Below are 14,959 nucleotides of genomic sequence, written 5' to 3' on the forward strand. Positions count from 1 at the left end.
AACTACGTAAAAACTTTTATTTAAATCAAAACAGAATAGAGTATTATGCAGGTACAATACTTCCTCACGGCTTATAGAAACCGCTTTTCCTTAGGCATATCCTGTTAATGAAATCTGCGTATGTATGTATTTTTTTAAGAATAGCTCGTTATGCATAACCGAGTTAATGGAATGTTGGAAATCGTATCCGCCGTTGCTTCCCGCCAATTTGTGCGTCCGCACAGGCTGACGCATAAATCTCTGCGACATGACGTAGGCGGTCGACATGTTGACAATTTGTTGTCGTTCACTGTATTTGCAAGGGGGTGCATCCACTGACGACACTGCGTACCTAAAGTTTACATTTAAAAGTCTGCAATATTTTTAAAAATCTGATACATTTCATGATACGGTTATAAAGACCGTTATCTAATACATTACATACTTGATGGCATTTCTCACTCGCAAATTTCATGAATATAATAGGTACATAGGTACTTATTATATTTTTCGAAGTCTTCTGCAACGGTCTTATCTGGTACCTATATAATAAATAAAGACTACACAAATTGACAAAAAATCGGGTTGCACTCCGGGAGTGCCGGCAGAAGTAAAAACTAGAATATTAACGTTGCGTATTTTTGATATTGTGGAGAAATTGAGTAGCAGTTTTATAAAAAGAGATAATTGTCTATTATACCTACGTAATTAATTTGAGTGTGGAAGATTTAATGCGAATTTTATTGTTATTATATAACATAAATAGAGTAATTCATGAAATCATGAGATGTGAGCAGGACTACAGCCTACACAATCAGTACGTACTTAAATGTTAATGAATCGTTCACCATCATATTAATTAAAACAATCACGCTTCTTTTCTGTTATTTAACTTTTTGGTAAGGAAACATTTGAGTATCTATAATCATGGACACCCAACAACACAAAGATACAATACAACACAATTAACAAAGATTAAACAACGTAGTGATTATATGCTCTTTGGATTAAACCCCTGTAACCGTTATGACAACACTTTGATTATGAAAAAAATAAAATGTCACACTTGAAAGAGATACGATTTTTCAAAAGTAATCAGGCTTCGATGACATTCAATTTGCACGTCACCATGATGTCACGTTTCCGTCTTACGAATTTTAAATCTGACGGTCACGTGACCCTGACGCGAGTTTAACATTTTTTCCCCATCACAAAAAGTGCACAGCGCCGCTAAAGAAGTTTTCAGTTCAATAAATAAGGTCATTATTTTTTAATATCAGAACAGAAAAACATAATACTTTTACATCTATACACTATTTATATTTTAGGTAAATCTCCTTCATCGCCATTGAGTGGTATAGCTTAAGCGTTGGACCGGCGTTTTCGAGCCAGAGCCAACTTTATAATCCCTTCAGACTAATACGAGCCTTCCCTAACTAGGTGCGTTATTTATTGCAGTAAATCTATCAAAACTGATAACTGAACGTGTCTGAACCTAAATGGGCAGCTAAATCTATTTATATACTTAGGCAAAACTAAGTTAAGACCGGTGCACCTATTAAATTCGCTATCCACATAATCCCGGCTCATTATTGAAGGCATTTCGTGGTAGCAGTATTTCGTATGCGTGGAAAGAGAATGGCACATGTGCGTATGGACCAGGTAGTCTCTTAAGGCATTATGGTACTAAGGGTGGTATTTGTCAGTGGAAAGCACGAAGTAACATGAGTAGGTTGCGCAAGCGCATCTGGGCAGGAGACAAATGACGCAATCGCGCGAACAATGCGCGCTTGTGAGCAGTGGGATTAAGCTTTAGGGTGAATTTTGGGGCAATAATTTATAGGAGTTAGCGATGTGGACGTTTCGTGTTAAATATAATTTCAGTCAAAACTTGAAATGTTGTGCCAATGGATAAAAAACATTGTTTTATACGTAAATAAATTCATATCCCCGCGGCAGGATTCTCATAATAAGTAGTTTAAATCTGCTATCTGGTTTAATTGGTAGTATATTTGTTAGGTTTAATTTAAAGTTTGTATTTCAGATTATCAGATACATTGTATGCTTTTATAATGGGTAAAGTAAAAAAAAAAAACTTTTTCACGTTAATTTTAATTCGGATAAGTGTTCGTAAACCTTGCAACTATTTTTATTTATGAAACGCCTAGCTATGTGATTTCTAGTTTGTACCACAGTTGGAGCTTAACCTAAGCGCCTGCGGGCCACATGGTCACCGCCCTTTGTGCCTGATTGTTTAGGTCAGCTGGGCTGTCACCCACTCGTACATTGAAATTAATTTAGATTTACAATCTACCCAGCGCCTACTGGCGGTTCAGATGAATTGCCTCTTAGTCATGCTAGTTTATAGGGATAATAACATTGTTACTACAAAGTGTGCCCCTTTAATGAGTACCTAAGGCTAGTTTCGTGTCCGTTATTGATTTCGTTGGTAGCTGAATTAGCTAGTTAATCAATAATGCATTTTGAAGGAACCTTAAACTAAAGCTTATCATGAAATTGAATGAAAGCATAAACGTTTTAATTAGCGCGAAACAATAGGCTTTTAACCGCAAGCGCGCAACAAACGGCTCAGCTTCGAATCTAAAGCTTTTTTATACTAAAACGTAATTATTAAACCAAAGTGTTCCAGCGTTCTCTAATCTTCGCAGTGCAATCAATAAAATTACAAGCTGCGTCTCTTAAAATTAGTCAAGTTTTCGTGTATTTTGTGGCTATAAAATATGGTTGGGATTAAAGCGTGGAGCGGCGCCATCGATCAGGGCCGGCGCTTGTTAAACACAGTTTCTCACATCACAACAATAGCCCTCTGCGGGCATATTTTAAACCATCCGATAGCAACATCGGCCGGCCGATCGGCTCGCAAGCCGCACTCTAACTCAATAAATCACCTCTTTACAATATTTATTCGCCGGTAACCCCACCACGGGTTCGCGATGCTATTTCGCTCAGTAAACGGAATGTTAAACACGGATGAGAAGCGATAAAGGCATGATGATGATGAACGCGTTCGGTGCCGCCAATCCTGAACACCTCACTGCTTAGTGCTTAGTCCAAAAAATTTGACAGAAAGTTTAAGCCATATATTTCTGTTTATTGGTTATAACTTGAATATTAAAACCGCAATAAAGTTTTATGTCCAGTTTATTTCTATTATTAAATTAATGATAATGGGGCTATTGAAATTTTAGTCAGCATTAAGGTTCTAACCTCAAACAAACCTGAATATAGTCTGACCAATATGAAAAACCACGACATTTGGCAAAGTTCTGAGACCTAAGAGCTTCTTAACTTACAGCAATATCTTCTTCACCGATCATTATACATATAGGAGGTAAAAAAAAAATAGGGTTAGTAATGCGATTATGGTGAACCTGAATTCCCAACATGAAATATCTTGGTACGGCTATTTCCAAGATCCCGATCCCGCCTAAAGCAAACTAAATCGCAGTCGGGCCGATAGTAAGGGCTGTATTTACGCGAGCTGCGTCCCGCGACGTCATCTAGTATTGATATCTCAATAGGGAAGTTTGTAAGTGACCGCGTTAAGTTATGATGGTCATTTTTCAAAGTCGGTTCGCTGCGGGTTGGCACTGGACTTGTCGGTTTAATGGCTCGGCTTTTAAGCCAATTAGTTCACAGAGTCGGGCACGCTGGTGTTTTTAAATGCATACATTTGTCACTTAAATATTTTTGAGGAACTTGGTCTGTATAATGTTTGGTAGAGTTGCTTTTAGGTCACAGCATCCTTTGTCTCGAACGTGTCTAGATTCAAATTAATTATTGTAAAATGTTGCATGGCTTTGTAATGTTCATCATCATCATCATTTTAGCCTCCAGTCGCCCACTGCTATTAAGCATAGGCCTCTCTTCGTGTACGCTACTTATACCGGTCCTGGACTAGTCGCATCCAGAAGTGCCCTGTGGTTTTTCGAATGTCATCCACCAAACGACCCAACTTGTAATGTTAAGGTTGGCCAACTAATCATATCACCAAAAAATTCGAAGGGTATTGTTACTCGCATAAATTAAATTTACCATCGTTAATATTAGAGCGGTTGTTTCCAACCACTGTTGTATTATTTACTGACTGACAAAATATTTGTGTTGAAAATAACGAATTTGAAAATAGTAAAATAATAATGTATTTTGATGCAATGAAGAATAATCTGAAACCATCAACAACGGCAAGATTAAAGAATTTAAAATATTTTAACGTCGTTAAGTAAACAAAATTCCTTCGCTAAAGTATAAAATTATCTCCAATTATTGGTTAATTCATAATTACTGTTTGCCGTACCATACAAGTACTATTAAGGTCGTAATCATAATTGGTTCTTGCGGGAACCTCGCGGACTGACGGTAAATCTCATACTCTTAGTCTGGGCTTACATGATATTATATCTATTAAATTATATCGCGTGAACATAAAGAACCTATCCGCACTATTATTTTCTTTGGAAATTAAAGCAAAAAGGTTCGTAATTTACGTAAAAAACTCTTAACATAACGCCAAGCAACCGATTACTTTAAACACAGTGTTAGCTTCATGTTTACTACCTATTGAATTAAGACTATAACAATGATGGGACTATATTTAATAATATAATAGGTAAGAAAGCTCTGGTACTGGATTTTATTTTATATTCTGTCAAACCATTTCCGTCAGTAGACAAAAATCGACATATTAAAAAAAAATGGCGTTTTTCTACTGACAAAGTTGTTTAACTGGCTATATTTTTAGTTTCGCCTATCTATTACTATTCCGTACATATGTAGGTACCTAATTAAATCTTGCATTTTCAATTTGACCTAATTCGGTGAATTTTCCATAGTTTCTAACGATTTCATTATTGAACGAAAATATTACAGTACCTAACCGGTCTTGTGTCTTGTGATGGAGTCGAAAAATGAGAAAATATAATTTTAGTAAACAACCCTTAACACCACCCTATTGCGAGTTTATTGTTTTCATTACACCAACTGGTAAAGGCCCTCTTGATTGTTCAAAAACGAATGAGGAAGTTACATTTGATCCATATGTAATCAGATGCAAATTTTGAGTTGTTTCCTTATGTTAGCTGGTAGAATTGACTTTTATACTAGACTATTTAGACGATAATTTTGAATGATACATTTTTTATTTCGTTCATGTGGACTCGATTTGGTTTGATTTTTTTGCTATTTCATAGGTAGTATTTTCCTCGCGTTGGTGTGGTAAAAAAAATGTGTTTCACTCGGAGGCAAAGTTTGTTTTTTGTTGAACAACTTTGCCCCCTTGTAAAACAACTAACTATTAATCTGTACTAGATGTAATTAGTCAGTTAACGCTACAAACAAAGAGCCCGGTAACGATTTTAGAGCAAAAATGTAAAATTGATAGATTTAGTCGTTGAAATTGTACACCTTTTGTTACGTAATATCTAAATAACAAGTATTGGTTTCTATTAGCACGTTTTTTCATCTTGCCTTTTAATAATGAGGTCGCAAGCGTGCTTTCCCGGTAATGTGTGACGAGAAGGGATAGTTTTTAAAAAATCATCAAAAAATTATGGTAGTAATTATACAAAATGATGTATAAGAGCAGTTTCGGCCAATGTTTACTTAAGTATCAAAATTACGTTGAAATTAAGTCGATTTTCAGAGAAATTGTCACTTGTTTTGAAGTTAGTTCTGGAAAAAAATGATTTCATCTAACTTTCATTTACATTACTTCAAATTTATAATAACAAAAATGTAGTTTATTAAAGTTAAAGTTCAGGATATGTGTAATGCAAAATTACCATTTTTTCAAACTTTACGATATATACAAATAAGCTGCGCTGCTGCACTGCTTTACGCGCGTTTCCCTAAACGTCCAACAGAAAAAAAAAACATTACTAATGAAGTGAGTCTGTTTTGAAAAAAAAAATTCAATAAAATGAAAGATAACAAGACGTGCTAATAGAAACCAGTACTTGTTATTTCTAATAGATAACAAAAGGTGTACAATTTTATGCGCTAAATCTATCAATTTAACATTTATGCGACTAAAATCGATAACGGCCTCTTAAATTTTGTCACTACAAATATCTATCATGACTCATGACGTGACTTAAGTCATTGTAAAATTAAAACTAAATTTAAGTTTCTGGTAGTTTATCCGACTAATTAGAGTGACATATCAGGTATTATTACAATCTTTTATTTAACTAGCCCTTTTTAGGGTTCCGTAGTCAAATAGGAACCCTTATAGTTTCGCCATGTCCGTCTGTCTGTCTGTCCGAGGCTTTGCTCCGTGGTTGTTAGTGCTAGAAAGTAGAAATTTGGACATATAAATCAATAAAGTCGACAAAGTCGTACAATAACTCTAAAAATGTAATTGTTTTAGGGTACCCCTAAGTTCACCCCCACGTACTTATAGTGGACCCCCATTTTTTTTTTGCTTCAAACCTAGGATATCGTTGGAAAGGTCTTTCAAAACTAATAGGGGTCTTGTGTGAATTCTCATGTTAATCTTTCCATCAAATTAATCCATTAACTTTCCGTGGATAAATATTTCAGTCAGATGTAATAGAAACAGAAAGATGGCAGGTGTCGTTAACGCTCTGGCATGAATCGAGGCCGCCCTCGTAAAATCAATCATTCGCGTGATCATATTCGATTGATTTGACAGAATCACACGTTACAATTATGGAAAAATATTTACGTTCATTTCAATTTATTACCAGCCATATAAATAAATTCAATATTCTTGAGAATAACATCTCGTGGCGAGGATTAAAGCCAGTAACGAGCTCGCATTACAAATATTAGAGACATTGATTTAAATGAAAAGCAATTCCACGATTCGATACGATTTGTCGATCGGAATATAATTATTGTACCGGCTAACATTTCACGAGATATAAGACAGGCAATTTAGTCGGATACATTACTCGTGTCAGTAATATTATTGATTTTATTATGCGTTATCTACGTTGGTTTCAACTTTAGACTAATTTTATGGTTTTAGGAAATGTTACTTTCGAAATTTGGGAACTTTATCATAATAGGTAACGTATTTTGTGTGTTTCCGGAAGCCATTTTATTTTTTATAAAGTTAACTACAACTGCACTGGGCATAACACATTTACAAGAATATTATAGTTAAGGTTAAAAATAGGTAAGCTAATAACAATGTACCTCATACCTAATAATAATCAAGTCAGATGTCTCATTTATCTAAATCAAGTGTCGATTACTTTTTCATTTCTTGGGACCTATTATCCTTAGATATTATGGTTAGAAATTTATACCAAAACATATAAAATTTTGTATTATTTCTATGAAGGTATACCATACCTTTTGATACTGTATTTTGTTTATTTCTGAGGTATAAAGCAGTCTACTATTTCTAAACGCGGTCTCGTGTATGTTACCCCGTCATTTTGACTGATAGTCTCAGTTGATTGTCCGAGTCAGTTAGATCGCAATTTCAATGATTTATGTCTGAATAATGGGCGGGCGCATGTGACCCGAGCGCATGCGATTAGTATGTCGTATAAAACTCCACATTTGACGTTTGTTCACGTCGTAATTGCGCCTGCGCAGGGCGGTCATGATGAAGTGATTTCACCCTTGATCGCCGCTCGATTGGCGGTTGTTTCGATATATTAATGGGTATTAAGAGGTTCTCCAAGGAAAGGACGATTAAGCTGAATGTTTGCAAGGGGTCAGATAATTCAACGGTCATAAGTTAGAGTGGTTCTTATTAGGCCGAGTGAGACTTAACCTGCCATGGCCGGCTACGGGCTATACTTAACTTATGAATGCGCACTATAATGGGAGATATGAGCGTTATAGGAAATATTTCACTTTGATGTTGTTGTGTTGGTTTTCTTGGTAGATGATTCGTTCGGGTAAAAAACAATATCGATGTAGTTACTCTACTTTTATCTGGTTCAATTGGTCCAAATAAAAATTCATCTCGAATATAATCTGTATACGGGGAGTAAAGTATGAACTAACCTAGAAATTATAGCTCACCTTAATACTTGATTAGTGCAAACAATGACAGGCCGCTGTGAATTGTCCAGGTTGTCTTTCAACTGTAGGACGGCGTGGACCCACAGGAACTGGCCGGACCTCCGCTGCAGCCGCAGTAGAGCTATGCAAGACCGCTCTTGCTCGGACTGGGTTACTGCGAACAACAATTTATTATCAGATCTCAGTCGGAATATATGCAAATATGACTCTATTGTTTACATTTAATGATTCCATATCATTAGATACCAAACTTCTGATATCATACTCTCCTTAATGAACACGCTGACCAGAAATAAACACTTCCGCAATCTACAACTAAACCCGCTAATACAATCGGTCAATTCGAATCAATAGAACACTTAATTGGTTATCACAAATCCAAAACCAACAGAGTGTGAATTGTGCTAATCGAACGTATCTGAAATTAGACTATTGTTAATGAACAGATTATCGAGCGATAGCTAAATAATATGCCGTTTAACAAGACACCTTCATAGTACATACCGAAATATTATAAACACCTTACCGCCTACAATCCCTTTCAAAGTGTATTCGCTTCTGTTAGAGTTTAAAATTAAACGAATGGGCTGTAAAAAGGCGTTGATATGTTTAGAGGTGCGGTAGGCATTGACAATGTTATGATAGTAATTTACATAGGCCAGAAATGGCCTGAGCGATGATGGTGCGTAAGCTCATGCCATATATGGCGTCTAATTCGAGCCCATCGGCGACGTAAAAGGCTCGGTTTGTTTGTTGATCGAATTAGCCGATAAGATTTGGGTTTATTTTGTTTTGATTAGGCTTTTATTGTTGTTTGAACTGGTACGTCAAGTTGATGACAAAAATGATTTAGACAGAATTCTTGTAGTTTGCGGTCATAAATATGTATTAGATAGAAATAAGAAACTAGAGTTAGACTAAGTTAAGTTGGCAGCGATTTTGATAGCACAGACGTCATAATTTCATTAGAAGTTTCACGTTTAATTTAAAGTCACACGCGCAGTCTATGCTATCAAAATCGCTGCCAATTTAGCTTGGTCTGACTATATATAGCTTTCGTTATATTGCTTGATTTTAAATGAAAGAGTATTTTGAAATAACCTTGACGTGGTCTGCTAAGCAATAATCAAATCGAATATCATTTTTATCCTTGACAAGAAAAAAAAAACCTTACCAACTTAATCCCGAGATTCATGAGATGCTCTTGAAAATGCGGATTGCCAATAAGATTATATTTGCGAACAAATATTTCACGTCTGTAATAAAATATATTACCATAGAACTGTAAATAATATCAACGTCCTAATTAACTTCTGTCTCGAGCAGGTAATTATTCCAAACACTAATGAGTGCGAAAGCTTGGTGTTAGCTCTAGGTACATAGGTAGCCTAATACAGCTTACGCGTACTTACTTAATTTTATTTACCTACCTAAGTTTCACTTTTGCTTGCATTGAGAGGCTTGGAGCCATACTTCATCGCACTCTTTGTAGTTGCTATGGAGCATTTTTTACTAGTGTCAACCTTTTATGTATTTTGGTGTACATTTTTATTTGTTGTAAGTCCAAAGGGGGTGCATGAATATATGTACTTATAGGTATTTTCGATCGTTATCGTAGCAATGCCCCGGCTTTTTGCTATGGCTCATGGGAGCCTGGGGTCCACTTGGCAGTTGATCTCAAATTTTGGCGTAGCCGTAGGTTATTATTTTGCAGATGTCTACAGTAAAGAACCACCTTCCTTTTGCCCATATTCGTCCATGCTTCTACATACCTATAATTATGCTATCTTTAGAATAAAACAAGGTAGGTACATACTATTTACTTCCTTCATGGGTTTGTTTATTTCATCTAATGAAGGTGATTATACTTTTGTTACTTTTTTGATTAAAATTATGAATTTGGCCAAAATGATATTTTTAGTTGTACCGGCAGTATAATGTGTGCCCTTTTATATAGTTACAATAAAATATATGAAATCAAGGTACATAATTATTTTGAACAAGGCTTATTAAATTGCAATATCGTTAAATATCACATCATAAAACCTTAGAATAAGACCGTTTAATATCTAACTATAAAACTCGGGTAAAAGAAATGTGGGGGGAAATAATTTGAATACCAAGAAACATTTACAACCAACTAACCTTTTTTACCTTGTACGTTGATTACATTTTACTTACAATGATTTGCCCGAAAAAATATATAGTAGGATGATAAATGTCTCAGACCGATTAAATCAATATTATAAAGTTTTGATTACGTACACGATTGAAATTAAATGGATACTAATTGCGTGACACAACATTGGGACTTGTGATTTAACATATTGCTTTATAAAATAGGGAAATCAAATGTATTCGTCGTTAAACCTTGAGACAACAGCAATGCAGTATTCGCTTAAATTCAGTGGTGGTGTAAATAATCGCAAATAAGGATATCAAGATGCGTAGCCAAGATGCCAATCGTTTACACTCCATAGCGAACGAAAGCGAACTGTCACTGTCGTACTTATATGGAAGAGTGATAGAGAGACACAAAGCGTTTTGTTGTCGTAATTGTAGCGCAAGCGATTGTCACCTTGGCTAGGCACCCAGAGCAAACGGTCCATTGATTTAGTACTATAGTATAGTAATTTATTAATTGGGATTACAGAATTAATGTGTAGGTGTTATGACTGTATCTACAGTCAGATGCAGAGTAAATGAACCCCCCTGCATAGACTGATTGTATGCAAGGGGGGTCACCTCTCTCTGCATCTGTTTGTAAATTATGAGGTAGCGGTCTGGTTACAACTTCTCTGTTATTTTGGCTAAAATATTAAAAAAATGGCTGCTTTTGTGGCCAAAATCAATGATGTGAGTCCCTAATACTTGTACATGTAGGTATATAGGTACCTAACTACCTACCGGTCAACAGAGTTGGTTCCAAAATACTTCGACTTTATGCTTCCATCACCTATTAAATAAAACCGGCCAAGAGCATGTCGGGTTATGCTCAGTGTAGGGATCCGTAGTCCGTCACAATAGGCAGCCTTGATTAGTTGGGGATTTACGTATTTGGTAATTATTTATTTTCATACGCCTACGGAACCCTAAAAAGGTCATGAGTTATGTATGTATGTATATACTTTATTGTACATAGAAACAAAAACACGAAAAACACAGTTACAGAGTAAATTAAATACAACAAAGGTGAACTTATCCCTGTATGGGATCTCTTCCAGTAAACCTTTGAGAAAATGAGTAAAACAGAAGTAACGGTGAATGAATGACAAACACAAACAAAAGTGTACAATCACTGAAATTAATGAAATGCACGTTTTGAATACACATTGATACAAATATAGAGGTACATACTTAGATAGAAAAATAACCATAAAATAATGCATACATATATATATATATATATATAAAGAAATAAATATTCAATATATAATATCAATAGATATGAAATCGAACCAGAAAAGTAAAGGAAATTAAAAAAGTAGAAGTACTCAATGAAACTAGGAAGTCGTAACCAAAGTATCGGAAAGCCACAATTTTTTAAGCTTCTCCTTGAGTGATGCTTGATCGAAGGCGATGACCACTACCGGCAGCTAAATAACTAAATCTTTCGGAAAGGTAAGGTGGCGAAGCAGGATTGAATAGAACATTAAAAAGCAATGATAGGACATGCACACCTCGTCGACGACGAATCGGAAGCCAGCCAAGCTGAGATCGGAACTGGGATACATGATCAAACTTACGTAGACCGAAAATGTATCGAATACAAATATTTAGTTTAGTTATCGTACAACAAGGAAAATAAGGCCCATCTTCGTTATTGGTCTTTTTATTTTAATATTATATCATTAATAAAACATGGTTGAATAGAAATGAACAATAGTACTCAACGGCATATCATTCACAAAGGTCACCGCACACAGACCCGTCCTTGTCGCTCTCCATTATCGAATCATTCGAATGATGACTCGAGCTCCGATGCATCGATTGCAACCACATTAAGTTTTTAACAACTACATTCTTACTGACACGCGATAAAACACCTTATGTTGAAGCAAGAAGTAGTAAGAAGGGTGTATGCGTGTAAGTACATTTGTCGAGGAATAATGAGGGTTAATGCCAGACGGTTATTTGTGCAATCTCGACTGTTGGTTTTAGAGTCAAGAAGAGATTGACGACTGCTATGATTGTGCTCGGGCCTAACTGCCAGCTTGTTTATCTTCGGGCACTTATTTTGCTCGAGAATGTACATATTGCTAAAGTGTATTTGATTTGCTGTTTTCTGAGACCAACCTACGCTGTACGTGGAACTAATGGTGTAATGATATGGATAGACGTCGAAATAACTAATTATTATTCTTAGCACTTGACAGCAGCACCTACGGTTCGTTGAAATTGGATTAGTTTAATGGACTAAATTTAATACTGGTGTCACTTTAGGGTTATATATCATTAAAATAACAAGAGTTCAACGCTATTTATGTATTAGGCAGGGGCTTTGGCTGAAGTTAACGACTACATAAAATCAAATTGGAGAATCATGATTGTGGTGAAAATATTACGACTAAGAAAATAATGTATTACACTCGGGTGCAAAGAAATCGAGCCACCCCAGCATTTTTTTTAAATTTCTATAAAAACTCTGAACGTGACTGTATCATATTATATACCTTTAAGGTATGCTTTTCCTCTGTAAATTGATGTACTTTTGCTACCAATTCTTTCAGACGTTACCGCCCTAAACATGCGTACTGGAGTAAAACTTATGCTTTATGAGAAAACTATTTATGTAAGAAAATTGAAGAAAAAGTAAAATGTTTTCAGTATTTTAATATCGTGTATTGATCGGCTGGCATACGCTTTTTCATCGAACTTATTATTTTTTGGCGTCTGGCATTTTTGTTCAGTTTTTTCAGGTCGTAGGATCGATGAGAGCAGTGATCAAGAAGACGTATCACGAACGATGCATAAACTGACCGACTGAATATCGTTCAATACCCTCCCTGTGGGAGGGTATGAGAGGCCTTGCCCGCATTCCTGCTTTTAAGGCTGTGTTGGTTCGCGCCCCACCGTGTGGGGCGGTCATTTACCGTCTTGGTGTGGCCGGCTGTGCGTCGGGTGTAGGCCAGCTTTATCAATATCGGCTGCTATCCAACCCGCGACCCCTAGCCTGGTGATACTGTTTGAGTGGGGCCGGATGGCGGGGTCGCAGTGAAGGCGACTGGCAGTTTAGGCAGGCGTGTGCCGCGTGCTCATATGGGCTTCACCCGAACGTAGTGTGGTGTGGTGTCTTCTTTCTTCTGTCTTGATGGATACACAAAGATAATTACTGGTTTCATACCTAACGTGATCTATTTGTACATGCATTAATGAGGCTGTCGAAGGGGGGTGATTTCTACGCCCACATTTTGCACAGTATCCATCTCCACCTCAAGTATTGGTGTCATTTGCTAGGGCCTCATGGTCGAGCTTATAGTTTTATAGGAGTTGTGCTGGAGGGGCCCGATTTATTTGCACCCGAGTGTATAAGCTTCTCCACAAGCGATCCGGACCAAACATTTTATAGGTCCGCTTAAATTACGTATTGGTGTTATTAATTAAAAATCAGTAAGCTTTTTTATCATCGCATTGCATTGCTGATAATATGAAAAAAATGTAGGTAAATGATGAGATGACGAGCGAAAGGCATTAAGTGGAGGTATGGAAGAAAAAAACTTACGTCGTCGACCACTAGTAAATGGGACAAGGGCAAATGAATGATGTTACTCATGAAATTGACCGGTCAACGGTTAATACTGTTGACCATGATATCCTCCTTGCCCTGCTCAAGCATTTGAATGGGTCTCCTAGCTGGTTCGCTACTTATCTGGGTGGACGCTAACAAGCAGTCAAGATAGACAGGTCTCTATCTGATTGGTGTGATCTTGTGACTGGCTTGCCTCAAGGTGGAATTCTATCTCCGCTCCTTTTTTCCACTTTCATTAATTTCATCACACCTGGTCTTCGTTGTTCTCACCACCTGTATGCCGACGATCAGTGTGAAGTGACTAATGTCTCGTATTCTATTGACAAGCTCAATCTGGACCTGTTACACATCCAACAGTGGTTCGAGATGTATATATGGCCTTTTTGTCAATCCGTCTAAGCGCCAAGCCATTGTTATTGGTAGTTCTCGGCAGCTTGCCAGACTTGACCTTGCCTCGATTGCACCAGTAAGCTTCAACGGTACCCCAATACATTTCAGTCAGAGTGTTAAAGACCTAGGCATTTTTATAGATAGTGTTATGAGCTGGAGAGCACAGGTTTCTGAGGTCAGCCGGAAAGTCATGAGCTCTCTTCCTTATCTTAACAAGCTTAAGCACTTTTTACCTATTAAGACTCAAGTCTCTTATTTTACCCATTATTGATTACGGTGATGTGTGTTATCCGGACCTATCCGAAGAACTTCTCAACAAATTGGTTCGCCTTCTCAATAACTGTATTCGATTCATTTTCTGCCTCCGCAAATATGATCATATCTCTGTTTTCCGCTCCCAGCTTAGCTGGCTTCCCATCCGTCAACGACGTAGTGTTCGCATGCTTTGCTCTTTATACTCTGTTCTCAACGATCCACTTTCTCCTGTATATCTCAAGTCGCTCTTTCAGTTTTACGGCGTGTCTCGCGACCGTCAGCTCCGCTCTTCTAGCAATATGTCTTTATCCATACCCTCTCATCGAACTGGCTTCATGTCAAACTCGTTCTGCGTGCAGGCGGCGCGCCTTTTGAACGCACTTCCCCTTAATATAAAAAATGCCCCAAATAAATTTGCGTTTAAGAAATCGGTACGGTCTTTCTTTGCTAGTAGTATGAAGGATTCCTAGTTTTATTATTTAGTTTATATAATTTATATATATATATATATATATATATTGTATGTATTATTTGTATTATGTATATATGTATTTTGTTGCT

The 14,959-nt window shown here is 36.7% G+C and overlaps 1 protein-coding gene across 2 annotated transcripts in view; it reads right to left on the reverse strand.

Annotated features, from left to right (window-relative positions):
* Positions 1 to 14,959, reverse strand: part of LOC133533934 (PAS domain-containing protein cky-1-like) — a 139,444-nt gene that overhangs the window by 9,312 nt on the left and 115,173 nt on the right. For both annotated transcript variants that reach the window (XM_061873031.1, XM_061873025.1), the window contains exon 9: positions 8,005 to 8,158. In XM_061873031.1, coding sequence (XP_061729015.1) covers positions 8,005 to 8,158 — 154 coding nt within the window. The remainder of the gene's footprint in view (positions 1 to 8,004; positions 8,159 to 14,959) is intronic.

Source organism: Cydia pomonella, chromosome 2, assembly GCF_033807575.1.
Source record: "Cydia pomonella isolate Wapato2018A chromosome 2, ilCydPomo1, whole genome shotgun sequence".
NCBI lineage: Eukaryota > Metazoa > Arthropoda > Insecta > Lepidoptera > Tortricidae > Cydia > Cydia pomonella.